Genomic DNA, 25,625 nt, shown 5'->3' on the forward strand with positions numbered 1-25,625 from the left:
AAAAGATAGCTATTTGCTGAGTTATGAAAAAAGCAGAGGTACCCAGTTCTTCTTTAGACAGTGTGATGAACAATGATGAGGCTTAAAATTGATATGCAGTTCTGAAGCGTCCCAGTATTTTAAAAGGTAAACTTTCTAGTTGTTTAAGCTAAGAGTGTAGTATCTCAAGTGAATTTGAGACAAGCTGTTTTTTCCTGGTATTGAGAATTTCCACGTTTCACTAACCTGAGTCACTTATGCCCCTTTATTTCTGCTCCATGCTGAAAGCCATTGTCTCTGAACATGTAACCCCAAGCTCTGCATCTAACTAGGGCAGTTTCATTTTCCATGCAGTATCCCTATCATTTGCATATGACAGGCAGTGATACAGTATGGTCAGGTAATGGGGCCTGATTAGGCTTGGAATTTAGAAATCCCAGAACCAAACCCCATGCATCCAGCACAGAGTGGTTCTTGCTTTGTGCTCCTCTCATCTGCACCAAACCACCCAATCTGAACCAATACAGCTGGTTCGCTAATATGATGCTTTTGGTTGCCAGGCACTGTCTAGGCTCTGTGACCTCCTCCAATGAGACTTGGTGTAGAAGATTAGATATGCTGGCCTGAAGTTTTACTTGCCTGTGTTTTGCCTACATGTTGGTTTCATTTCCTCCTGATCATCATCTTGTGCCTTGCTTTTAATCCCCTTCTTAATTCTTGAGTCCTTCACCCACTTATTACTGTGTCTTTTCACCTCTACATCAGGAATGGTTTTCCTCTTCATCTGTGACAAGCATCCCACCCTTTCCTTCTTCAAATCCCTCCTCTAAATTGTGTACTCTGACTTAAACTTTGTTCACCTATCTCTCTGGCACCATCTAAACTTGCTTTTGTATGTTATTGTAAGTTAACTTTAAAAAACAACCCCCTCCCAAAAAAAACCAGCAAAAAACACGCAAAAACAGAACCTCTAAGATATTTGCAGCAAGCTAAATATTCTGGCACTTGGAACATATTAAGGCAGCATTCCCTTTCTCTTTGTTTCCTTCATTTCTTTTCCCACTTTGCCAATATTAGTTGACATTCTTCTTATGTTACCTAGATTTGATTAATTTTATGTCTCTACTGACATGCAATACTTTACAGATGTAAGACAGTCATTCCTTGCCACCCTATTCTTAAAAAAAATATTGGATTTTAATGCCCAAGGGAAGCAGGAATATACCATGTAGAGCAGCTCTTTCCTTCTCTACCTACCAGTCAGCCACATAGATTTTTAACCTTTTACTAAATACTAAATGAGAACAATGATCCTGTCAGAGAGCAAATACTCCCTCCCCTGGCTGAAGGGGAAATGTTGTGAAAAATTTGAGCAAAAGTCATTCTGCTGCTTTTGTATAGGAGAATGGGGGGAAAAATATTTCCTATATAATTTATAATTTGAAAAATTCTTTTAGAAGAGCTGTAGCACCAAAATGGCTGAGGTTGAAAAATTGAAATTTGGCAAGAAATAGCTCTCCTTTTGGAGAAGTGCCTTTGAATTTTCCAGTAAATATTTTGTTTTGATTTGACTAAGGCCATGTCCACACTACCAGCTAAATCAGTAGTGCTGCAATCGATGCAGTGGTGTTGATTTAGTGGGTCTGGTGAAGATGCGCTAAATTGGTGGAAGAGTGCTCTCCCATCTATTTGTGTACTCCACCTCCCCGGGAAGCGTAAGGGACGTTGGCTGGAGAGCGTCTCCCGTCAACACAGCACAGTGTAGACACCGCAGTAACTGGATCTAGCTCCATGTACTTCAGGTATGCTATTCATGTAACTGAAGTAGAATCATAGACTTTAAGGTCAGAAGGGACCATTATGATCATCTAGTCTGACCTCCTGCACAATGCAGGTCATGGAATCTCACCCACCAACTCCTGTAACAAACCCCTAACTTATGTCTGAGCTATTGAAGTCCTCAAATCATGGTTTAAAGACTTCAAGGTGCAGAGAATCCTCCAGCAAGTGACCCGTGCCCCATGCTGCAGAGGAAGGCAAAAAACCCCCAGGGTCTCTGCCAGTCTGCCCTGGGGGAAAATTCCTTCCCGACCCCAGATATGGCGATCAGCTAAACCCTGAGCATGTGGGCAAGACTCACCAGCCAGACGCCTAGGAAAGAGTTCTCTGTAGTAACTCCGATCCCAACCCATCTAACATTGGGCATATCTACCACTGGTAGTCGAAGATCAATTAATGGCCAAAATTAGGCTATCCCATCATATCATCTCCTCCATAAACTTACGAAACTTACTCTTGAAGCCAGATATATCGTTTGCCCCACTACTTCCCTTGGAAGGCTGTTCCAGAACTTTACTCCTCTGATGGTTAGAAACCTTCGTCTAATTTCCAGTCTAAACTTCCTGATGGCCAGTTTAGATCCATTTGTTCTTGTGTCCACATTGGTACTGAGCTTAAATAATTCTTCTCCCTCCATGGTATTTATCTCTCTGACATATTTATAAATAGCAATCATATCTTCTCTCAGTCTTCTTTTAGTTAGGCCAAACAGGCCACGCTCATTGGGTCTCCTTTCATACAACAGGTTTTCCATTCCTCAGATCATCGTAGTAGCCCTTCTCTGTACCTGTTCGTTTGAATTCATCCTTCTTAAACATGGGAGACCAGAACTGCACACAGTATTCCAGGTGGGGTCTCACCAGTGCCCGTATAATGGTACTAACGCCTCCTTATCACTACTAGAAATACCTCACCTGATGCATCCCAAGACTGCATTAGCTTAACTTAGATCGATTAACTGCAATAGTGTAGACCAACCCTAAGCAATGAGTTTTGAAAATCTCACTTTGTGCTTAAAATATACTAAATGGACTGTGTGTGTGTAGCTGGGTTTGGCAACCTTTGGCATGCGGCCCGTCAAGGAAATCTGCTGGCGTGCCGGAACGGTTTGTCTACCTGCAGTGTCCGCAGGTTTGGCCAATCACAGCTCGCACTGGCCCACGCTGCTTCCCACAGCCCCCATTGGCTTGGAACGGTGAACTGCATCCAGTGGGAGCTGTGATTGGCCAAACCTGCAGATGCTGCAGGTAAACAAACTGTCCCGGCCTGCCAGTGGATTTCTCGGATTTCCCTGATGGTCTGCATGCCAAAGGTTGCTGATCCCTGGTGTATAGTTTAACAATGGTTGATGTGAAAGTAGTAAATGCACTCATGTAGAACCTAAGTTAGCTGTATATTGCAAAATTTAGTGAAAGTACCTAGTGGGAGCCTGATCCAAACACCTCTGGAGTCAATGGAAAGATTTAGTGTATTTCAGTATATCTCTTATTTATTACACAGCTGGCAAAGTAAATGCTTCACAGTTTGTAATGCTTGCTGGAGATGGGCTCCCTCTTGTGGATTTTATTGGGTGTCTGAGATGTAGTGTTCCTATGGTGTCTAGTCACATTATGACATTTCTTTTCCATTTTCTTTCAAAAGTAATTAGGAAGTGTTATTTAAAAAAAAATAACTAAGAGAACATTAAGATTGCAGTCTAAAGTGTTGAAGTCAGGAAATGATTGCCTGAATGTCCATAATTCTGTCCCCTTGTGTATGCAATGTAAGAATCTTTTGATACAGGATCACTCGCTATTTCTCAAATACAGTATAATGTATCATTTTCCTGCAACCTGTCATACAATTTTTTTTATATCTAATACTTTCATTGTTGTGAATTTATACTATTTTAAGTATTGTAATGAAACAAAGATATAGTTGACTAACTAGTTGAAATGCATGTTTAACAGCTTTTGAAACATGTTCATCAGTTTTTGCAACAACAGCACTGAGTTCCTTAGGTGTTTATATAATGGATGAGTCAGTCAACTACAAAACAAATTGAGCTGCAGACTATACTTTCCAGTAATTTTTCCACTATTACTCTTCTTATTGTTATGTAGTATGTTATGTTGTTTGATTTATTATCCACTTCATACAAAAGTCTCTATTGGACTTCAGCTGGTGCACACAATAATATACAGTACTACAAGTTGCTACTATGCATTTGATAAATAGTATTTTGTCTTATAATTGAAGACTTCATTGTAATCTGTTCACACAGGAACAGAGTTAAGGCTGCATTTTTAAACTTTTGCCTTTATAAATCAGAACCTTAATGTTGTCATTGATACACTATAGTTTCTTGTATTGAATTGATGTGTTAAGTATCCACTTCTATGATTTTTATTAAGAGTGGGTAAATTTTTAACCTATTACGAGCACCTCCCTGTTTTTTTTGGGTTCTTGCCTTGATATATGATTGTAACTATTTAATATTAGTGGTGACTTTTAAAAAGTCTCCTCTTACTATATATGTAACTAGGCAGAGAGTGCATAATATTCAAGATGAGTAATTTTGTGTAATGACAGTTGAACTGTCAACAGTTCCTGAAAATGTACTTAAAAATGGTAACATTTTCATTTCTGCTATTTTAAATGTGTCCAGCAGATGGAGGTAAAACTTAATGAAACTTGCACATAAACAGGAAGCAAAGTTCTGGGATATATCTAAGCTGTTTGCCAAATGTGCAATATTGAGTTGTTTGTTTCAGAATTGTTAAAACTTGTTTTATTGCAAGTTTCCTCTTAAAACAAATACAAAAAAGCATCCTAGTGGGCTGATTAGGAAAGCCTTGTACTTTGAAATTTCATTGAGTCTGTACAACATTCATCTGAAGTTAACTCTGCCAATAGATGAGGCCTGCAAAGTAGCTCTTATACAACTTTAGCACCCAGTCAGTACAGTGGGAGCAAAATATTTACTTTTCAGTTTATATTATACTGCTCTATTCTCAAGTTAGTCCAACTGATTTGGAGATGGGGTGGGAAAACAAAACTGAAGTGATAATGAAAAAAGAGGGGGACAGGGCAACTTGTTGATGGCCACTTGCCTGTACCAATGTAATGTTAATTTCTTCAGGCTTTTTCCCCCAGTAAATCTTATAATATGTTTACTGAATGGGGGGAGATGTGTGTGTATAAATATTAATATAGTAATATCCCAAAAGGGAAGGATGTAGTTCCCATGAACCATATTAGTATACATATATTTGAATCACAGCTTCTTAAAAATCATAATCTTGCTTAACCTCAAGTAACTATTCTATAATCCACTTAAACAAAATGACACAGAAGAACATGCTTCTGAAATTTACTTGGTGTTCAGTGTATGTTTTTACGTTGCAAATGCTTGTTCTGTAAGTCAGTTGTTTACTTTTCTTGTGCATAGTAAGTATACATCTGTCATAACTCTTGAAACTTTGACAGCTGACTAACAAAACCAATCAAATTCAACCTTTCCATCTGATTTCTAGGTAACTAAAATGAGGCCACGTAAAGTGCATAAAGTGAAAGGAAACTAAATAAAAATAACCTCACAAACTGGCATAGTACTTTCCCTTTTGTATAAATATGAGAAACAGGAGAAATAATATTTCATGCTCACTGGTTTATTTACAGGGAAAGGGACTATGCAAACCTGCTTCCTCTCACCCAGTACTTGCAGTTAAGAGTGGCTGAGAGGCTCTTGCTGCTGTTTCCCAAGGGTGGCATGACTGGTGGCAGGATTTTCACAGTTGAGGGGCCCTTTCCTTTGGAATTTGCTTTTCTTCATTCCTTGAGTCTAACAGCATTTGGGAATGTGGTGCACACACATTCTTTAGTATTTGACTGGCTGCCTCCGTTATGTTTCATGTGTGTGTTGGGGTTTGTGTAATTTTGTTTTCTGTAGCTGCAAGTTAGGGCTAAATTTAATTTTCTGTGCAAATCCATTGACTTTACCAGCAATCAACTTGTACAATAGGATTTAAATCAGTCCATTCTAGCCAAAGGAAGGGAGTAAGTGGTGTGTGGGGGAGGGGGGAGCATGGAGGGAGAGGGAAGTGATTTGAAAATTACTAAAAAAAAAAAAAAAAAAAAAAAAAAAAATTGTGGGGGAAAAAGATGATCACTTACCTTAATCAGAACTAAATGCAAATCTCACCTCTTTCATAGATTGATAGATTCTAAGGCCAGAAGGGACCATTGTGATCATGTAGTCTGATCTCCTATATAACACAGGCCATAGAACTTCTGCTCTAGAAATTATTTTGAAGATCTTTTAGAAAAACATCCAATCTTGATTTAAAAATTGTCAGCGATGAAAAATCCACCACAACCTTTGGTAAATTTTCCAATTGTTAATTACCCTCACTGTCAAACATTCACACCTTGTTTCCAGTCTGAATTTGTCTAGCTTCAATTTCCAGCCTTTGGATCATATTACACCTTTCTGATAGACGGAAAAGCCTATTAAATATTTGTTCCCCATGTAGATACTTTCAGATTGTAATCCAGTCACGCCTTTACAATATGTTTGTTCAGATAAATCAGTTGAGCACTTTGAGTCTATCACTATAAGGCTTGTTTTCTAATCCTTTAATTCTCGTCGTTCTTCTCTGAACCATTTCCAATTTATCAGAGTCCTTCTTGAATTGTTGGCACCAGAACTGGACACAGTATTTCAGCAATGGTCACACCAGTTCCAGATACAGCAGTAAAATAATCTCTCTACTCCTACTTGAGATTCCCCTTTTCATGCATCCCAGGATCTTATTAGCTCTATTGGCCACAAGCCAGGAACTGGTCTGATGGCTTTCAGGCAGATATTTAAGCCTCAATGGAGGAACAGCAGGTCTCTGCTTAATGTCACTGCAGGGCTTCGAATTCTCTCCTGCCTGGTAGTGACAACAGACTTCCTACTCCTTAGCCTGCTCCAGCCCTGCTTCTAGTCCTGTTCTTCGTACTGCTCTAGCTTTGTTCTCACTCCCGCCTTGCCCAAGGCCACTCTAGACTCCTGATTCTGGCTCTGACCCCTGGCTCCAACCACTAGGCCTAACTGCCAGGCTCCCACCACTAGGACTGACCATCCCCATCTCGGTTTGACACGTATTAAAATGTATATTGTTTGTGCCCAGTTTACCCTGCGGTCCAGATCATTCTGAATCTTTGACCTGTCCTCTTCATTATTTACCATTCCCCATTGTTTTTCTGGTCTTTTGCAAACTTTCACTGTTGTTTTTTGTCTTCTTCCAGGTCATTGATAACTTTGTTTTTTGACCCTACGTTATTTAAAAAAAAAAATCTCTGCAGAACCTCACTGGAAGCAGAACTACTGGATTACATTTCCCTGTGTACAGTTACATTTTGAGACCTATCAGTTAGCCAGTTTTTAATCCATTTAATGTGTGCTACTTTAATTTTATATCGTTCTAATTTTTTAATCAAAATGTTGTGTGGTATTAAGTCAAATGCCTTACAAATGTCTATTATGTCAGCACTGTTACCTTTATCAACCAAACTTGTAATCGCATCAAAAAAATATCAAAGTTAATTTGACAGGATCTATTTTCCATTGTTGATGTGCATTAATTACATTACTGCCCTTTAATTCTTCATTAATTGAGTCCCATGTTAGCCGCTCCATTATCTTGCCTGAGATCGATGTCAGGCTGACAGGCCTGTAATTCCCTGGGTCATCCCATTTACCCTTTTGAAAAACTGGCACAACACTAGCTTTCTTTCAGTCTTCTGGAACTTCTAAAGTGTTAACAGTCCATCAAGCTCTAGAACTAGCTCTTTTAAAACTTGTGGTTGCAAGTTACCTGTACCTGCTGATGTAAAAATGCCTAACTTTAGTAGGTGCAATTTAACATCCTCCATTGATACTAGTGGATTGAAAAGCATATTATTATCATATGCTCAGACTAATATCTGTCTTCCCCCCCAAACACAGAATGGAAACATTTATTGAACACTTCTGCCTTCTCTACGTTATTACTGATAATTCTACCGCTTCCCTCTAGAATTCAGGTTTCTTTTTTGTTCCTAATATATTTTAAAATACTCCTCCTTATTGTCCTTAACTCTGCTGGCTATGGATATCTCCTTGTGTCCCTTTGCTTCCCTTATCAATGTTTCACAATTCCTAACTTCTGATTTATATTCATTACTATCAAGTTACTTTCTTCCATATGTTATATATGATTTTTTGCCTTTTTTTTTTTACAGCTGCCTTCACTTCGCCTCTAAACCACTTTTTTTTTTTTTTTTTGTAATCATCACAGCCTTCTTTCATAGAAGATTAGGGTTGGAAGTGACCTCAGGAGGTCTAGTCAAACTCTCTGCTTAAAGCAGGATCAACCCCAACTAAATTATCCCACCCAGGGCTTTGTGAAGCCAGGCCTTAAAAACCTCTAAGGATGGAGATTCCACCACCTCTCTAGGTAGCCCATTCCAGTGCTTCACCACCCTCCTAATGAAATAGTTTTTTCTAATAGCCAACCTAAACCTCCCACACTGCAACTTGAGACCATTGCTCCTTGTTCTGTCATCTGCCACCACTGAGAACAGCCTAGCTCCCTCCTCTTTGGAACCCCCGTTCAGGTAGTTGAAGGCTGCTATCAAATCCCCCCTCACTCTTCCCTTTTGCAGATTTTCCCAGTTGGGGGATTGCCTTTGATATAGGGCTGGTTTACACTTAGGTTGGCTTCACTACATTGCTCAGAATTGTGAAAAATTTCACACGCTGGGATGTAATTAAGTTGACCTAAGCCATGGTGTAGATGTCACAGGGTCAATGGAAGAATTCTTCCGTTGATGTAGCTTCCGCCCTTAGGGAGGTGAATTTACTACAACAGAAGAAGAACCACCTCTTCTGTCGCTGTAGTGTCTATGCTGCACATGCATTGTTGCAGGTAGCTGTGCTGCTATAGCATTTCTAGTGCAGTCATATCATCATTGTTTCCTCAGTAGATTCTAAAAGGACTGCTTATCCTCTATGTTGGAAAGGAAGAAATACAAATTACTAGAATTTCTGTTTTAAATACTTGGCACCAATCACTTCATCTGAGCACTTCCTAAATGCCTATATTTTTCTTTGAGGAGTGTCCCTATGGGTGCTCCACGGTAGATGTCCTTGTGTTCCTACGCTGCTGATCAGAGAATTTCGGTATCAGTATCCATTAGGCCTGCAGATGCGCTGTCTCTCCTCGTGCTGTGCCAAGAGGCTAGCCCGCATGTGTGGGCTAATACCCCTCAGTTCTACTTCAACCACCCCTGTTCATTAGTAGTCTATTAAGGCTATCTTTTTATTTTACATACCTGTAGTTAGGGCTGGTCTCCCTGGGGAGATCGATGCTACTACAATCGATTCAGCAGGGATCGATTTAGCAGGTCTAGTGAAGACCCACTAAATTGATGGCAGAGTGCTCTCTGGTCGACCCCGGTACTCCAGCTCTCTGAGAAGAGTAAGGGAAGTCCACCGGAGAGAGCGTCTCCTGTCAACTCAGCACCGTGAAGACACTGGGATAAGTTGACCTAAGTTATGTCTACGCTTGCTAGGTGAATAACATAGCTGGACTTACCCTGTAGTGAAGACAAGCCCTTAGTCTCCTAGTTACTGTTCTAGTTGTAATCTTCTTTTCCTTTCTTATTTTATCCTTGAAAATTAAAAAAAAAAAAAAAGAAAAAAAAGATTTTAATTTCTTTCCTGCTTTTTCCTCCCCCTGCCGGGGACCCTTTTCCCCCAGTGAGATATGCCCAGTTTGCTGGGCTTAAAAAAGTGCTTCACTTGTAAAGAGGCCATCCCAGTTGCGAACAAGCACTCTCAGTGCATTTGCTGCCTTCCCCAAGGCCATGTATGACAGAAGTGTGGTCTTTGGCAATAACTCTGGCCAAGATCCTGTAAAGACAGACCGCTCCACCAGAAGATCATCTTCATTGAGGCAGCTCTCTGACTCCAGTCACCTGGTAGACGTAAGTTTTCCCTGCGGCCTTCTACATCTAAGGGCTGTGGGTCAAGGAAACGGGCTGTGGACCCCTCTCATAAATCATCTAAGGAGAGACAGAGAAATCCCCATAGTGAGCCCTGAGATAGCTGTAAGCGATCACCATCTCGGTATCATTGGCACTGAGACCATTTCAGTCCAGCATCCATGACTCACAGAAACTGACAGAAAACAGCACCGCTCACAGGCCCACGGACCCGATGGGTATGGGCATTGAGTCATCGGCACTGAAGGACAGGAGTGAGTAAGCACTCCTCTAAAAAGATGCTCCCTGTGCACAAGTCCACATCGCCACCACCAGTGATGGCTTGCCCATTACAGGAACGATCGGTGCAGGTAAAATGCCAGAAGCTATTGTGACAAATTTAAGGCTGTAATTCAGGAGGGCCAATTAGTGGAAAGACATTGCAGCAATCTGCCACTGATGCAGCCAACAGGGCGGCTAGGTGAATCGCCATGGTTGTGGTGATGCGATGAGCATCATGGCTCCATTTATCAGGCTTCCTGAAAGGGGTACAGTCCACTGTTGAGGATGTTCCTTTTCAGGGCACAGAGTTCTTTGCCAGCAAGACTGATGCCTCCCTTCACACCCTTAAGGACTCCAGTGCTAGCCTCTGGTCACTGGGCATCTATATTTTGGACAAAAGGGACGATTAAATCCTCAATCCCAGTATAGACTACATGGGTCTCCGTACCAACCTCAACACTACTAAGAGCCACAAAGAAAGAAAGGGAACTTTCCTAAACACAAATCACCTGGTCCACAATCTTTGTTCCAGCCCTCTACATTTAAATACCATTTTTGACAGGCAGGTTGAGGTGCCATTAGACCACTCCCCTTGACCAACACAGCCAACCATCGGTCCATACCCATTTTGCCATGATTGGTAGCATTCCGTAGTGCCTGAGAATGCATAATATCGGACCAATGAGGCCTTAAGCTTGTTCAAACTGGGTACTCCATCCATTTTACTTCCCTACCCACTTTACAACACCCTTCCCTGTTCCTCTTCAGGACCCTTAGTCACCTGATTTTACTATGACAAGATGTAGAGCAAAACCTACAGTTAGGAGTCATAGAACCAGTACCTCAACATCTATGAGGTAAGGGGTTCTACTCTCTCATTATTTTCTCATACCCTAAAAAAAGGGAGGTTGGAGACCCATATTTGACCTCTGAGCTCTCAACCAGTTTGTCAAGGCTCAAAAATTCAAGATGGTCACTTTATCAATGATCATTCCAACTTTGGAATAGGGAGACTTGCTTTTGGCCCTTGACCTTTACGACACCTATTTTCATATCTCAGTCCGTCTGGCTCACAGATGATTTGTCAGATTCACTGTGGATCATGACCACTACCAATACAGAGTGCTCCCCTTTGGGCTATCATCAGCTCTGAGAGTATTTTCCAAGGTTCTTTCAGTAGTGGCTGCTCCTTTATGTTTCCAAGGGATAATGGACTACCCCTACCTGGATGATTATCTCCTCAGAGCCCGATCTCTCAGAAAGGCTCACCAAGTCATCGAAGCGATGATGAACTTGTTTACAGAACTGAGTCTACAGATCAACATCCGGAAGTCAACCTTCACTCCAGTGTAACCTGGAATTCATAGGGGTCGACCTTGACTCATTACAGGCCCAAGTCCTCTTGCTTCTACACAGGTTTCTATCCTTAATCACGCTCATAGACACTTTCAGAGTAGCCTTTAGATACTAGCCGGGCTTTGCCCCCAACTCTTGGCGCATATGGCAGTGGGCACGGCGGTGATACTGTGTGCCAGGCTTCACATGCAATGCCTCCAAATTTGGTTCAACTTGGTTTACTGACCAAACAAGGGCAGGCTGGACAAGTCTCTATCACCACTCAACAGAATCAGAAACTCCCTAGACTGGTGGAAGGATCCAGCCAACATTTGTAAGGGGATCTCCTTCTTGCAGGCATCACTGTCGTTGCTCCTCACCACCAACGCATGATTCATAGAGTGGGTCGCGCATCTAAATGGCCTGAGAACACAAAGCAAATGGTCACCCATGGAGATAGCCCTTCACATCAATCTCCTTGAGCTAAGAGTGATCAGGAATGCCTGCGTCCATTTCCTCCTGCTGATTTCAAGATCATGCACAGAGATCCTAACAGACAACTTATTCTGTATGTACTACATCAATTGACAAGGGGGAGCCAGGTCACCCTCTCTATGCACAGAAGTGATAAGGCTATGGCATTGGTGCATCTCCCACAATGTTATACTGTCTGCGGCTTACCTCCCAGGTGCACAAAACTCAATAGCGGGCAATCTCAGTCACAGATTTGCACATGACAATGAGTGGGAGATGCACCTCGCAGTACATCACAACCTATTCAGACAAAGGGGGACACTGTCCACAGACCTGTTTGCCACTGACCTGAACCAGAAATGTCCACGCTACTGCTCCGGAGTGGGGATAGGATAACGCTCCTTGGGCGATGCTCTCCTCTTCCCTGGGACAGGGACCTTCTCTGTCTTTTCCCCATTTACCCTACTGTTGAAGGTCCTGCTGAAAGTAAACAGGGATGGAGATCATGTCATTCTGATTGCTCCTACTTTCCCAAGACAGACCTGCTACCGTCACAGCTTGTGATATGCCCGCTAGTCCCTTTCCCGGCCATTCCACACCTCTCGCAGAACAGAAGATGTACCCTACATCCCAACTTGGTGATTCTCCATCTCAGGGCATGGCTTCTGTTTGGTTCCAACACCTAGAAAATTCCTGTTCAAGAGCAGTACAAGTGGTTCTATTACACAGTAGAAAGTCCTCAACACAATGTACTTACCTGCAGAAATGGTTCAGGTTTCAGATTTGGTGAACATCCCAACAAATCTCCCCAACTTCTGCGTCTCTTCCACAGATTCTAGATTATGCTTTGACCCTAAAAAGGTCGGGTCTATCTCTGAGCTCTCTTAAGGTTCACCTGGCAGCTGTAGCAGCTTTCCACCAACCTGTAGAGGGGTACTAAGTGCTGTCGCACCCAATCACTTAAGAGGTTCCTTGACGGTGTAGTAAATCTCTTCCCTCAACTTTGACTCCCTACCCCTACATGGGAACTAAACCTGGTACTGAAAGGTCTGAGTAGACACCCCCCCCCCTTTGAACCCATGGCCACCTGTTCACTGCCGTACCTATCAATGAAAACTGCCTTCTTGATAACTATTACCTCGGCCAGGAAAATAGGAGAGATTGTGGCTCTGATGGTACATTCCTCTTGCCTGGTATTTTTTCTGGACAAGTTTATGCTCCGACCCCATCCAAAATTCATCCCTAAGGTAACCTCCCCATTTCACATGAATCAATTGATTCATCTTCCAATCTTCTATGCCAAGCCACACCAAGACAACCGGGAAGCTATATTATATACACTAGATGTCAGAGAACCCTGGCCTTCTACCTGGACAGGACACAGGACTTCAGGAAGTCCCTTGGGCTTTTCCTCTTCATTGAGGAAAGATCCAAGGGCTCAGCAATATCAGCCCAAAGGTTCTCCTAGTGGGTCTCGAATTGCATCAGACTGTGCTATCAAGTTTGCAACTTGACCCCTGCAGACTCTGACCTTGTGGAGTGTGCATGAACAATCTCCTCATCCGTCACTACCTTCAAGAATGTCCTATCTCAGAGATTTGTAGAGTGGTGACATGGGTGATAATGCGGAATGCTATATGATCACTGGGGACTCTGCCTCTGATGCCATCTTCGCTTCGATAGGTCAGTTACCAATGATAGCATTGACTCCGAAGTTCTGGCCCTCCAGAAGGGGAACTGTTTGGGGGAGACAGTGGAGCACCCATAGGAATACTACTTGAAGTTACTCACCTTGTGCAGTAACAGTGGTTCTTCAAGATGCGTGTATCTACAGATGCTCCACAACCTGCCTTCCTCCCCTCTACTTTAGAGTTCTTGTCTATGGCTCTGCGGTAGGGAAGAAATTAAGGGGCATTAGCCCACGCATGCTGGCTAGCCTCGTGGCACAGCACGTGGAGAGAGAGAACGGATGTGCGGGCCTAACAGACGCTCCTACCAAAGTTCTCTGATCAGCAGCGCAGGGACGCAAGCACATCTACAGTGGAGCATCCATAGGGGGACACATCTAGAGGAACCATTATTACTGCACAAGGTGAGTAACTTCTTATGGTAAGAAAATATATTGTTTCTCCTTATATAATGAGCTGTCACACTAAAAAAGCTACAGAGAGCAATTTGTTGTTGGTTAGAAGGGCTCAGTCAATGTCTTATCTGTTTTGTTAGACCACTAGCTTAGTTGCATGTTAAAATGTAAGCCAGTGGTTCTCAGCCTATTTACCATTGTGGGCTGCATATGGAGCTCTCTCTGTTATGTGGGCTCCATCCACATAATATACATACTACCTGAATGACCCTGAGGGTTTCACTTGGGCCGCAGCTGTGTGCAGATTGGGTCTCAAGCAGTCTGCAGGCCGCAGGTTGAGAACCACAGATATAAACTGTGTCCACATAACATTTATTTGAAATGTATGGAAAAATCATTTCTGCTTTGTACAATGACACTTACAGGATCACGAAAATCATTGTAAAATAAGTTTCCCTTTTACAGTAACTGATTGTGGGAATTAAATTCAATATGACTGTTCAGTAAAAACTTTTCTGTTTCATTGCAAATAAAACAGTAACCATATAACAACATTGTGTAGTAAATATAAGTAAGTGTATTGAAAATATCTTACAGAAGACTTCCGGTAATAATTATAATGTTGAAACATGTCATCTAAAAGATGTTAATTTTTCATTTTTGAAATTACCACTATGAGAATAGGTATGTTTGAAAGACTGACTTATGTTTCTATCATACAGTTGTTCACATTTGAAGTGTATATATTTAGTGTACCCACTGCTGTGGTGTGTTGGCACTAGTAAAATTGAGAACAAAATCTAAAGACCCATTTCAAAAGACTGAGCTTTTTTCCCCACAGCTCCCCACATTAAATATCACTATGATGTGCATGCTATCACTCTTCTTTTGTTGTAGGAAGGCTTAATCCTATGTTCAGCATATGGGTATGAACTAGATGACCTCTTGAGGTCCTTTCCAGCCCTACGTTTCTATGTCACTATAAAGGTGGTAAGATCTGAGCTCAATCTGTTACTTAAGGAATGGCATTTCAAATATGACTGTGCCATAAAGATTCTTGTCCCTGGAAGCCTCACTCTCTGGGAACACACTGTTTGATCATTGCTCTCATACTGGGTTGTGGAACGATATAGTCCATTCCTGAGAGTTGGTTCCCCAGCCCTTTTAGGACTTGGGAGATCTAGAGTAGGTTTTTGAAGTGCATGCTGTATTGGAGGAGGCTGGAGAGCATGCAAAGCCCTGGAGTAATGTTTTCCTCTCAGCCTGTGTTTCTTAAATGAAACCCAGTTGCAGCTGCCTTGTGGCTTCAGTTTTCATTCCCAAGTGCAATGTGTGTGGCAGTAGTCAAGTTTATTGGTGACTGTAGTATGGGTAGACTGTGGGTAAGTCAGAACCTGATAAGGAGGAACACAGTGTCCTGCCCAGCTGGAGATGAGAATAGTGGAAAAATGTGTGTAACCACCAGTGACTTTGTCCAGAAGATCTCAAACTTTGCCAAATCTTGATTATTGCATAGATGCCCAAGGTGGAGGTCGAGGGTAATCCTTTCAACCCTTCTAACCATCACCTCCTCTGCCTTGCCTTTTTTCTGTTTTAGTCAGCTGCTGATTTCAGTTAGACACGGGTAAAATGGCAATATCTGCATTTGATGTAGAGATGGTGTTATCTTTGTATTGCTGGCATTAAAGTCCATGTTGTGCCTCAATCCCCTCTAAATGGAAGAATAGGAAAGAGAATAGAATTGAGCTCTCCAAGAATCAGTGCTGAGATGAGACCTTGTACTGGAAATTTTTATTCTGTATAGACAGCTTAAAAATTATCTGTAGCATGAAACGGTACCACCTTGAGGTATAATCTTTTCAGGTTTCACAAACTAAGCAATTCAGGTTTGCTATTTGATGTCGAATGAAACGCTTCACAGAAAAGCCCAGTATTCTGCAGGGAATGGGGTTAGTCATTCAGCAGATGACACTTTAAGTAGAATCAGTATTGTGTTGGTGCTCAGGAATCTGCTTGAGCACTAGGCTATTGGGTTGAGATTTACAAAGGTATTTAGGCATGTAAAGATGCAGGTAAGTACCTAGTGGGATTTATAAAAGTGCCTGAATTAAGTGTCTAACTCCCATTGCTTAGGACCCAAAAACCTTTGTAAAGATGGCACTTGGAAACGTGCTAATAAATTGTGAATATCTTTATAACTTAAAAATCCCTGGTCAATCTTCACAAGAAAGGATGCTGTAGAAAAATACAGTTTTAGTTATTGCAGTCGGTCTTCAAAACTTCCCAACAGTTTCAGTTAGGTAAGGCAGTATTCATTTTTGGCTTAAAATTTCAGGGCATTGAGGTTGCTGCCTTTCAGTGATGGATTATATGAATCTTATGTATATTTAAGATCTTAATTTATATTTATATATAAATTGTTATATACGCTCTGTATTTATCTAAAAAAGCCTACCGAGTTGAAAGACAGTATAGTGATGTCAGGAATTTTAATAAGTTTTATTTTAAGATTCTTCAGTTTTGAAAAGTAATGTAAACATTTTCTACTAATTTATTTCAGGTTTGTGGAATCTTGCTTCCCTTTTTTCCAATCTTTGTTTATTTGTGTTGATGCCCTTTGCCTTCTTCTTTCTGGAATCAGAAGGATTTGCTGGCTTAAAAAAGGTAGGTAAATATATTATTTGTAGACTTATAAATACCAAGTCTCAAAGCTGTAATTACAATAGTATCAGGCTGTTTCGTTTAGAGTGTGGCTGCAAAGGATAGCACATACAAACTATTGATTTTACTGCAATTTCATACAAATAACTGGTACAGTAACAAAAAAATTAATTGGCTACTGTATAGTTTGGACCACTGTTGTGAACTAGTTTCCATGAACTTGTTTTATTGTAGTAAGCTAATTACATACTTTATTGAATTTTTTAAGCCTTGTCTGCTCTAAACAGTTAGATCAAGCCAGCTGTGGTGTTCAGGGGTGTGAAAAATCCACACCCTTGAGTGACGTAGTTAAGCTGACCTAACCCCCGGTGTAGACGGCACTAGGTTGATGGATTCTTCTTGGGGAAGTGGATTACCTGTGCCATTGGAAGAACTCCTCCCTTCGGCAGAGATAGTGTCTACACTGAAGTGCCACAGCTGTAGTGTTTCAAGTGTAGAGAAGCCCTTATAATTTTGGTTGCACATCTGTATATAGCCCTTATTTGCTGTTTGTTTGTAATTATTTATTAAATAATTTAAAATGTGCTCAGTGTTGTACAAGACAAAGTATACAGACAGGGACTGCCCTGAGGAAGTTAAGATATAAGCAATGTACGTTGAAGTGGTGAAGGCTTCCAGGATTCTTGATGTTACAATGCAATGGCACCTGCACCATAGTTAAGCTAGTGTTAGAGTTGGGCTTTAGCAGGAGCTTTAAATCTTTGTTGTACAAATCTCATTGAAATGGGAAAAGACTATACACAAAATATAAACTTTGAACTCTTTGAATTTTCTTAGTCAATTGGTGAAAAATGAATCCATACAGAGAATAAGTCTAAAAATTTCTCCTTTTTGTAACTTCACTGTCTTTCTTTGTACCCCTTTTGAAAGAAATCTAAATCACTCCAGGACCTATCCCATGTCTATATTGTTCCTCCTCGTGCTGATTCCTAGAATATCAGTTATAAATATATAGTGTTTGCCTATAGAGTATTTTATAACTCTTCACCCATAATGGAAAACATATGTCCCAAGGTGAACCTGCTCAATTTTAATTGATGCCAAATCTGCTGTAGCACAAACACCATAACTCACATCCAGCAAGGGTGATGGGGAGAAAGGCAGACTTTTTTTTTTCTTTGCTTCTCCTAAATGTTGTTTAAATTCTCATTCAGTTCAGTAAGGCCACGAACCCTAGCTTTGAAGACAGCTATGAAAGAGCTTCAGAACTCTCCCCTCACCCTGTCTTTTTTTAAATAAGCTAGCAGGAAGTTTATGCAAGGTCACTGCAGGTATGGATCCCGAGTATCCACTATACTATACTGCTATTCAGAGTGACTAAACTACTTTGCATTATTCCATCTCTCACCACTATAAATCACATTCCTCTTCCAGAGCCAGAAGTAGAATCCACGATTGGCAATAACCAGTATTCTGTTTTAACTGGTGAATAGCAGTGTGTTGTGTGTCCCTCTGTGCCTATCCATAAAACGGTGGTTCTCAGCCTTTACAGACTACTGTACCCCTTTCAGGAGTCTGATTTGTCTTGCGTAGCACAAGTTTCACCTCACTTAAAAGCTACTTGCTTACAAAATCAGACATAAAAATACAAAAGTGTCACAGCACACTTACTGAAAAATAGCTTAGTTTCTCATTTTTACCATATAATTATAAAATAAATAGATTGGAATATAAATATTGTGCTTACATTTCAGTGTGATCCCTGAGCCTGTTTTTCATTTGTGAGCCTTGTCTGAAGTCCAAGCCCTGCCGCCCGGGGCTGAAGCATGTAGCTTAGCTTTGCAGGGCTCCTTGTGTGATGGGGCCCTGGGCAGTTGCCCTGCTTGCCAGCGCCAATGCCGGCCCTGCACTTGCAACCCCCCCAACCCATCCCGTGACGCCCCCCAGGTTGAGAAACACCTCCTGGAAGATTTGCGTACCCCCAGGGATACATGTACCTTGATTGAGAATCACTGCCATGGAGGATGCAGGTCTGTGACAGCTCTCATCTTGAGAGCTTGTCTCTTTATCACAAGCTGTAAAGGCATTCGTTCCTTTAGGTCTGGAAATCATTAGTTCAATACTCGGTTGGCCAAGATGGCAGGAGTCACATTTACAGGTGTCCCACATTGGCATGTTTGTGGGATGAGAAGTGTGCTTCTTACTGGTGATGATGGAGGGCCCAGAGCAACTGGGAGCACTATAGGAAGCCTGTTCTCCAGGCCACAGCCGTTTTCCAGAAGTCTGTGAGAGGCTACAGAGTGTTTCAGGCAGTAATGGATGCCGTCTCTTTCAAAGAGATTCCCTCCAACTGACAGGTTATGTCATATCCTCCATCTAAGCATGGAGGAGTGTTCCTGATGTATGCCTTCAGTAACCTTTAAACAAGAATAAAATATTATAAAGAATTTACTTGTTCATCACAACCACACACTTGAGGTAGTCAGGAGAAGGACCATCAGCTCAGTTTCTCCCTCTGATTCCCAGGTAGGTGCCACTCTTACTCTGGGGAAGTGTCCACTGAGGTACACCAATGCAGTATAGAAAGCCCAAGAAACTGACAAACAAAAACTGTTTAGTAGCAGTTAAAGTTGGGGAGTCCCGTCCCCCACCTTAAAAGAATGGAAGCCATTCAGAATGGAAGCATTCCTTTCCACCTTAATATTGTCTACAGTACTATTGATAATGTACTCCCTCACTCCATAAGGTTTCACTTCCATCTTCAGCTGATACCAAAAGCAATATGCACCCTAACTACATCAAACTTGTATGCTAACTCAAAACCTTAATAATCTTAGGTGTCTTAAGACAGAGTAACTGCCTAAATGCATGGAATATATGACAATCAAATATGCTGGTCTGTTGATATAAAAGCAAGTGAGATCACTGTTTGTTTTGCATTAGAGTGCAACAGCTATGGCTTCTTTGCATCACTCAGGTGGCATAAAGGGATCTGGCTGCAAATTCCACTGATGTAGGAGGGGAACTTCTTGCTGCACATATGTACCAGATCTGGAGTTGACACCTGCCAGCCCTCTTTCTTTCTGGGAGTGAGGCAGAGTAGAGCTTTGCTATGCGAGTCCTCTGCTTTCATAGGGTTCATTTAGGACCCTATACTAGTGGCACAAATAGAGGGCCCTGGCAACTGCTCTAAATTGGATCAGGGTCACAAATGAACTTCTTAAATGGGGAATCTCATTGGTTCCCTGTTATCCCATCCATCCTTCTGTGCTGAGCAGAGCTCTGCTGCAGGAGATAATGCAGCCCAAAATACGTAATTGTTTAATAACACCATATTTGGTATTATAACATTGTTTTTTGAATAATTTATATAGCCATCCCAAGTAAAAATAAATACCAAAACTTGTATAAAAGGAAGTATCTACAATAATATAATAAAGATGGTACAATTTAAACTGCTGAGAGCAACAAAAGATTCTTTTTGGGGTGATTGTGGACACAGATTTCACTCTTGGTGAGCATGTGTTCAAGATTGGATTCCTTTTGCACAGCAGCATCCATGGGTACTCTTGTGCTCCCTATAGCCATAGTCATGAAGAGTATAGTGGACTCAGCTACCATTCAGATGCTGCTTACCAACTGTGGCTGCAAGATGGAACTGTGTGTAGTGACCCTGGCCCTTGCTGGGTGAGATTTAACTTTAGATTTAGTCATAGTTAGTTAGTTGAATTAGGTTTCCTTTACCCATTGACTTAAAACAAAAGCAATATCCAACTTCATATTTAGTTTCCCCCTCCCCCCCTTCCAGTCTTTTCTTCCCTGGTACAGGGATACTTCAGACATGGCAGACACCATGTTACTAGGGTTTAAGAACTGCCCCTCTTGTGACTTGGTTATGTCTGTTAGTGATGGGTACTCCTGATGTCTTATTTGCCTTGAGGAGGGACATGTACTGAAGCATTACTCTATATGCTATTCCTCCATGAAGTGCATCTAGAAGTCAAGGGAAGCAAGACTCAAGTTCTTGTTTCTTGAGAAGTCCATGCAAGCCACCTCTGAACTTGAGAGACCAGAGAAGCCTTACCAGATAGATCAGTTGCTTACTCCTACTGCCTCTGTATGCTGTGACTTATTTCTGGGCTCCTGGGCCACTTGTTCTTCATCAGCTGAATTTGTAAAGGGCAAGAATGAGCTAGACATAGGTCACCTTCCCAAACTCCCAAGTAGGAATCACTAAAGCCATAACTCTCTCCAGACTTCTATCAAGTGCCATAAATTGGAGACCTGCTCTGGCACCGCTGTGAGCAAGATGGCCTAGACCAGGGGCGGGCAAACTTTTTGGCCTGAGGGCCGCATCGGGTTTCAGAAATTGTATGGAGGGCCGGTTAGGGGAGGCTGTGCCTCCCTAAATAGCCAAGCGTGGCCCGGCCCCTGCCCCGTATCCAAGCCCTCCTGCTTCTTGCCCCCTGATGGCCCCCCGGGACCCCGTCCCATCCACTCCTTCTGCTCTGTCCCCTGACTACCCCCGGACCCCCTGCCCCATCCAACCCCCCCTCTTCTTCCTGACTGCTCCCCCGGGACCCCTGCCCGATCCAACCACTTCTTTTCCCTAACTGCCCCCCACCACCCCATCCAATCCCCCCTCCTTCCTGACTGGCCTCCCTTGCCCCATCCAACCACCCCTTCTCCTTGACCGCCCCCGGAACTCCTGCCCCCATTCAACCCCCGTTTCCTGCCCTCTGACTGCCCCGACCCCATCCACACCTCCGGTCCCTGACCACACCCTGAACTCCCCTGCTCTCTATTCAACCCCACTCCCTGCCCCCTTACCGCGCTGCTGGAGCACTGGTTGCTGGTGACGCAGCTGCACCAGGACAGGCAGCTGCGCTGCCTGACTGGAGCCAGCTATGCACCACACAGCACAGAGCACCGGCTCAGGCTGGGCTCTGCAGCTGCGCTGCCCAGAGCATTGCGCCCGCGGCGCAGTGAACTGAGGTTGCAGGGGAGGGAGGGCAGCGGGGGAGGGGCCAGGGGCTAGTCTCCCAGGCCAGGAGCGCAGGGCCCGGCAGAACGGTCCCATGGGCCGTAGTTTGCCCTCCTTTGGCCTAGATGTTTCCTCTTACCCCAAAGACAGAACTGCCCTTGGTGCCAAATCATTGGCACAACCTGGCCCAGCGCTTGGTATCCAGAACCTTGGCACTGAGCACTTCCTTTTTTAGTACTGACATCAGCTACTTCCCTTGGTACCTGCTGATGCCAAGAAGCTTCAATGCTCACCATCTCTGCCTTAAAACAGTTTGTGGCACCGAGTGATCTTTTCAGTGGGCCTGATACCAAGTTGCCTCTGCTGGAGTGCTTAGTTTTTCATGAAATCTGCAGTGCCTCAGTCACCACATCTCCAGTTGTGTCTTATTAGTGCTGACATCCCCATGCTTTAAACAAGACATGCCTGACAGGACTGCTTCTCTCCCTAGGGGATGTTTATTTTTTCTCTTCCTCAGCAGAACGTAGTGGAGACTTTTCCTTTGCTCATGCCCCATCTCCCACAGGAGAGGCATAGCAGGAGTCTAGACGTGAATTGGACGGGGTGCTAAGAAGAGTTCAGCATAACATAGGGAATGCTTACAAATGCAGAATTATGTATACAAAAATCTGCATTCAAAAATAAAACAATGTAAAACTTTAGAACTTACAGGTCCAGTCAGTCCTATATCTTGTTCAGCCAATTGCTAAGACAGACAAGTTTGTTTACATTTGCAGGAGATAATGCTGCCTGCTTCTTGTTTACAGTGTCACCTGAAAGTGAGAACAGGCGTTTGCATGGCACTGTTGTAGCCAGCGTTGCAAGATATTTACATGCCAGATGCTCAAAAGATTTGTATGTCCCTTCATGCTTCAACCACCATTCCAGAGGACGTGCATCCATGCTGATGATGGGTTCTGCTTGATAACAATCCAAAACAGTGCAGAATGACACATGTTCATTTTCATCATCGAGTCGGATGCCACCAGCAGAAGGTTGATTTTCTTTTTTGGTGGTTTGTGTTCTGTAGTTTCAGTGTCGGAGTGTTGATCTTTTAAGACTTCTGAAAGCATCCACACCTCATCCCTCTCAGATTTTGGAAGGCACTTCAGATTCTTAAATATTGGGTGGAGTGCTGTAGCTATCTTTTGGAAATTTCACATTGGTATCTTCTTTGCATTTTGTCAGATGTGCTGTGAAAGGGTTCTTAAAATGAACAACATGTGCTGAGTCGTCATTTGAGACTGCTATAACATGAAATATATGGCAGAATGCGGGTAAAACAGAGCAGGAGACATACCGTTCTCCCCCAAGGAGTTCAGTCACAAATGTAATTAATACGTTATTTTTTTAACAAGCGTCATCAGCATGGAAGTATGTTCTCTGGAATGATGGCTGAAGCATGAAGAGGCTTAGGAATCTTTAGGTGAATCCAAAAATATTTACTACATTTCAATTGGTATTCTGTTGTTTAACAGTGTGATTAATTGTGATTAATTTTTTGGGTTAATTGCATGAGTTAACTGCGATTAATCGGCAGTCTCTAGTATTTTGTTTTTTTTCCATAAAGTTGTACTTCATTTTGTCATTGAAAGAATTTCTCACTTTTTTTTTTTTTTTTGGAGACAGCTCTGCAGCAGCAGATTTTCTTCAGAGTTCATGGGACATTTTAGTGAAGGAGTAAAAGTGATAAGCAAATGGCTACCTTTGTACTTGTTTCTAGTTTAGCAATCTGTACCATTCATATAGTGGAATTCTTCATCATTTCAATACAACATTTCTGTGCAGGTACATAAAGTGATCTTAAATACAATAAACCCAGTAAATCTTTTTTTTTTCCCCACAATATTTAAAAGATTAGTCCAAACAATAGATTAAATGGAACCTGGAAACTTTACTTTTAAAAATAAATCCATGCTTTACTACTTTCAAGAATATATTTAAGCTTTACCCTTATTCTGTGCTCCCTATTTTAAATTACTCTCCATCTTTTGATTCTTCCTCCAATTTTTGCCTCATTGGTTATGAATGCTCATGTACTGTCTTAGGCTTGGTCTACACTGCAGAGTTAGGTTGACACAAGACAGCTTTCGTCAACCTAACTATGGAAGTTTCTAAATTTAAATTTTGCTCCCTCTGACTTAACTGCCCAGCTACACCAACTTAATAACTCCACCTCCACAAACGGCTTAGAGTCAAGGTTGATGTAGTTCAGTTGACACAGTGTCAGTGTAGACACTGCGTTGCTTACGTCGACTGTTACTGAGGGCATGTTATACATTACAAAATTAAGTCAACCTAATTTACATTGGTGTACAGCTCCCATAGTAATTATATTGCTTGTGTGTGTGTCTACACTTTGTTTCTTGTGTTGGCAGCGTGCGTCCTCACCAGGAGCGCTTACACCAATTGAACTGGTTTCAGAGTAGCAGCCGTGTTAGTCTGTATTCGCAAAAAAGAAAATGAGTACTTGTGGCACCTTAGAAGTGAGCTGTAGCTCATGAAAGCTTATGCTCAAATAAATTTGTTAGTCTCTAAGGTGCCACAAGTACTCCTTTTTCTTTTTTACCAATTGAACGGTCAGTGTCGGGCATTGTGGGATGGCTTTTGAAAGCCAGTAACAGTCGATGTAAGTAATGCAGTGTCTAAACTGACATTGCGTCGACCTAACGATGTCAACCTAAACTTTATGCCTCTTGTGGAGGTGGAGTTAAGTCAGTGTAATGGGCGAGTGATGTCGGTGGGAGTGAAATTTTAGTGTAGACCCTTACAGAGTTTGGTCAACACAAGGCAGCTTAACTCTGTAGTATAGACCACGGCTGACTTTCAGGAGCCTTCCCACAATGCCCCACACTGACAGTATAGTCAATATAAGTGCTCCTGGTGAGGACACGCAGTACCAACATAGGATGCAAAGCATAGATACTCACAAGTGATGTAATTACTATGGCAGCTGTATGCCAACACAAGTTATGTAGACTTAATTTGGTAGACTTGGCTTTATTCTTCAGAGAGACAAGGTGGGTGCAGGGCCAATCAGAGGGGGGACCAGGAGGGCCATTTGGTCTGGGCTTCAAGCTCAAAGGGGGCTTCAAATTTGGATACTTGCTAATTTTTTGGCATTTGATAAGTTTTGCAACTTGTTTTTATGCGCATCCCTATTGGACCAAGATGTGGCACACTCCCTCAGCTTAGAGCTGCAAATTTAAGCAAATAAGAGATGTGAAAAACATTTGTTAAATAAAAAAATATTCAAATTGTCTTTTTTTTTTGGGGGTGCCTTATTTTGTTTTCATGTGTTGTCGTTTTTTATTTTTATTATGGCTTGGGGCCTCAAAAGCTGGAAATGGCCCAGACCTCTCTGGAGTTCAGAGAGGGCCTAGGTGAGTGAGATAATATATTTCTGTTGGTGAAAGAGACAAGTGCTCTTCCTTAGGTCTGGGAAGAGTACTCAGTGTCACAGCTAAATACAAGATAAAACAGATAGTTTAACATAAGTAGTTAGTGCATATTTTAAGGGACCATTCAAGGTGAAGTGGCCCTTTAATATTCCTGTAGTCGTAGGGCAAAAGGGGGGTTAGTGGGTTACAGATTGTTGCAATAAGCCATAAATCCAGTGTCTTTTATTAAGACCATGATTTTTAGTGTCTAGCAAAGTTACGAATTTAAGCTCCCAGGCTTGTCTTTTTGAAAGTGCAGCTTTCCTTTAATGATGAGGACCGATAAGTCAGATATAGAGTGATCGCTTTGTTACAAGTGTTCACCCACAGGTGATGGGATGTTTTTGTCTTCTATCATTTTCCTGTGTGAGTTCCTTTGAGAGCATAGTGATTGTCTAGTTTCACCCCCGTAGTTTTTATTGGGGCATTTAATGCACTGGATGAGATGTACAACATATTGTGATAGATATGTTTCGGACCCATGGATTTTGAACCCTGTATTGTGGGGGGTGTTGAG

At 42.1% G+C, this 25,625-nt stretch overlaps 1 protein-coding gene across 5 annotated transcripts in view; it reads left to right on the forward strand.

The window, feature by feature from the left end:
* LMBR1 (limb development membrane protein 1) overlaps positions 1–25,625 on the forward strand; it is a 151,722-nt gene that overhangs the window by 50,376 nt on the left and 75,721 nt on the right. For all 5 annotated transcript variants that reach the window (XM_038392516.2, XM_038392514.2, XM_043509645.1 and 2 more), the window contains one exon: positions 16,545–16,648. In XM_038392516.2, coding sequence (XP_038248444.1) covers positions 16,545–16,648 — 104 coding nt within the window. The remainder of the gene's footprint in view (positions 1–16,544; positions 16,649–25,625) is intronic.

The sequence above is a fragment of the Dermochelys coriacea genome, chromosome 2, assembly GCF_009764565.3.
Source record: "Dermochelys coriacea isolate rDerCor1 chromosome 2, rDerCor1.pri.v4, whole genome shotgun sequence".
NCBI classification, from domain to species: domain Eukaryota; kingdom Metazoa; phylum Chordata; order Testudines; family Dermochelyidae; genus Dermochelys; species Dermochelys coriacea.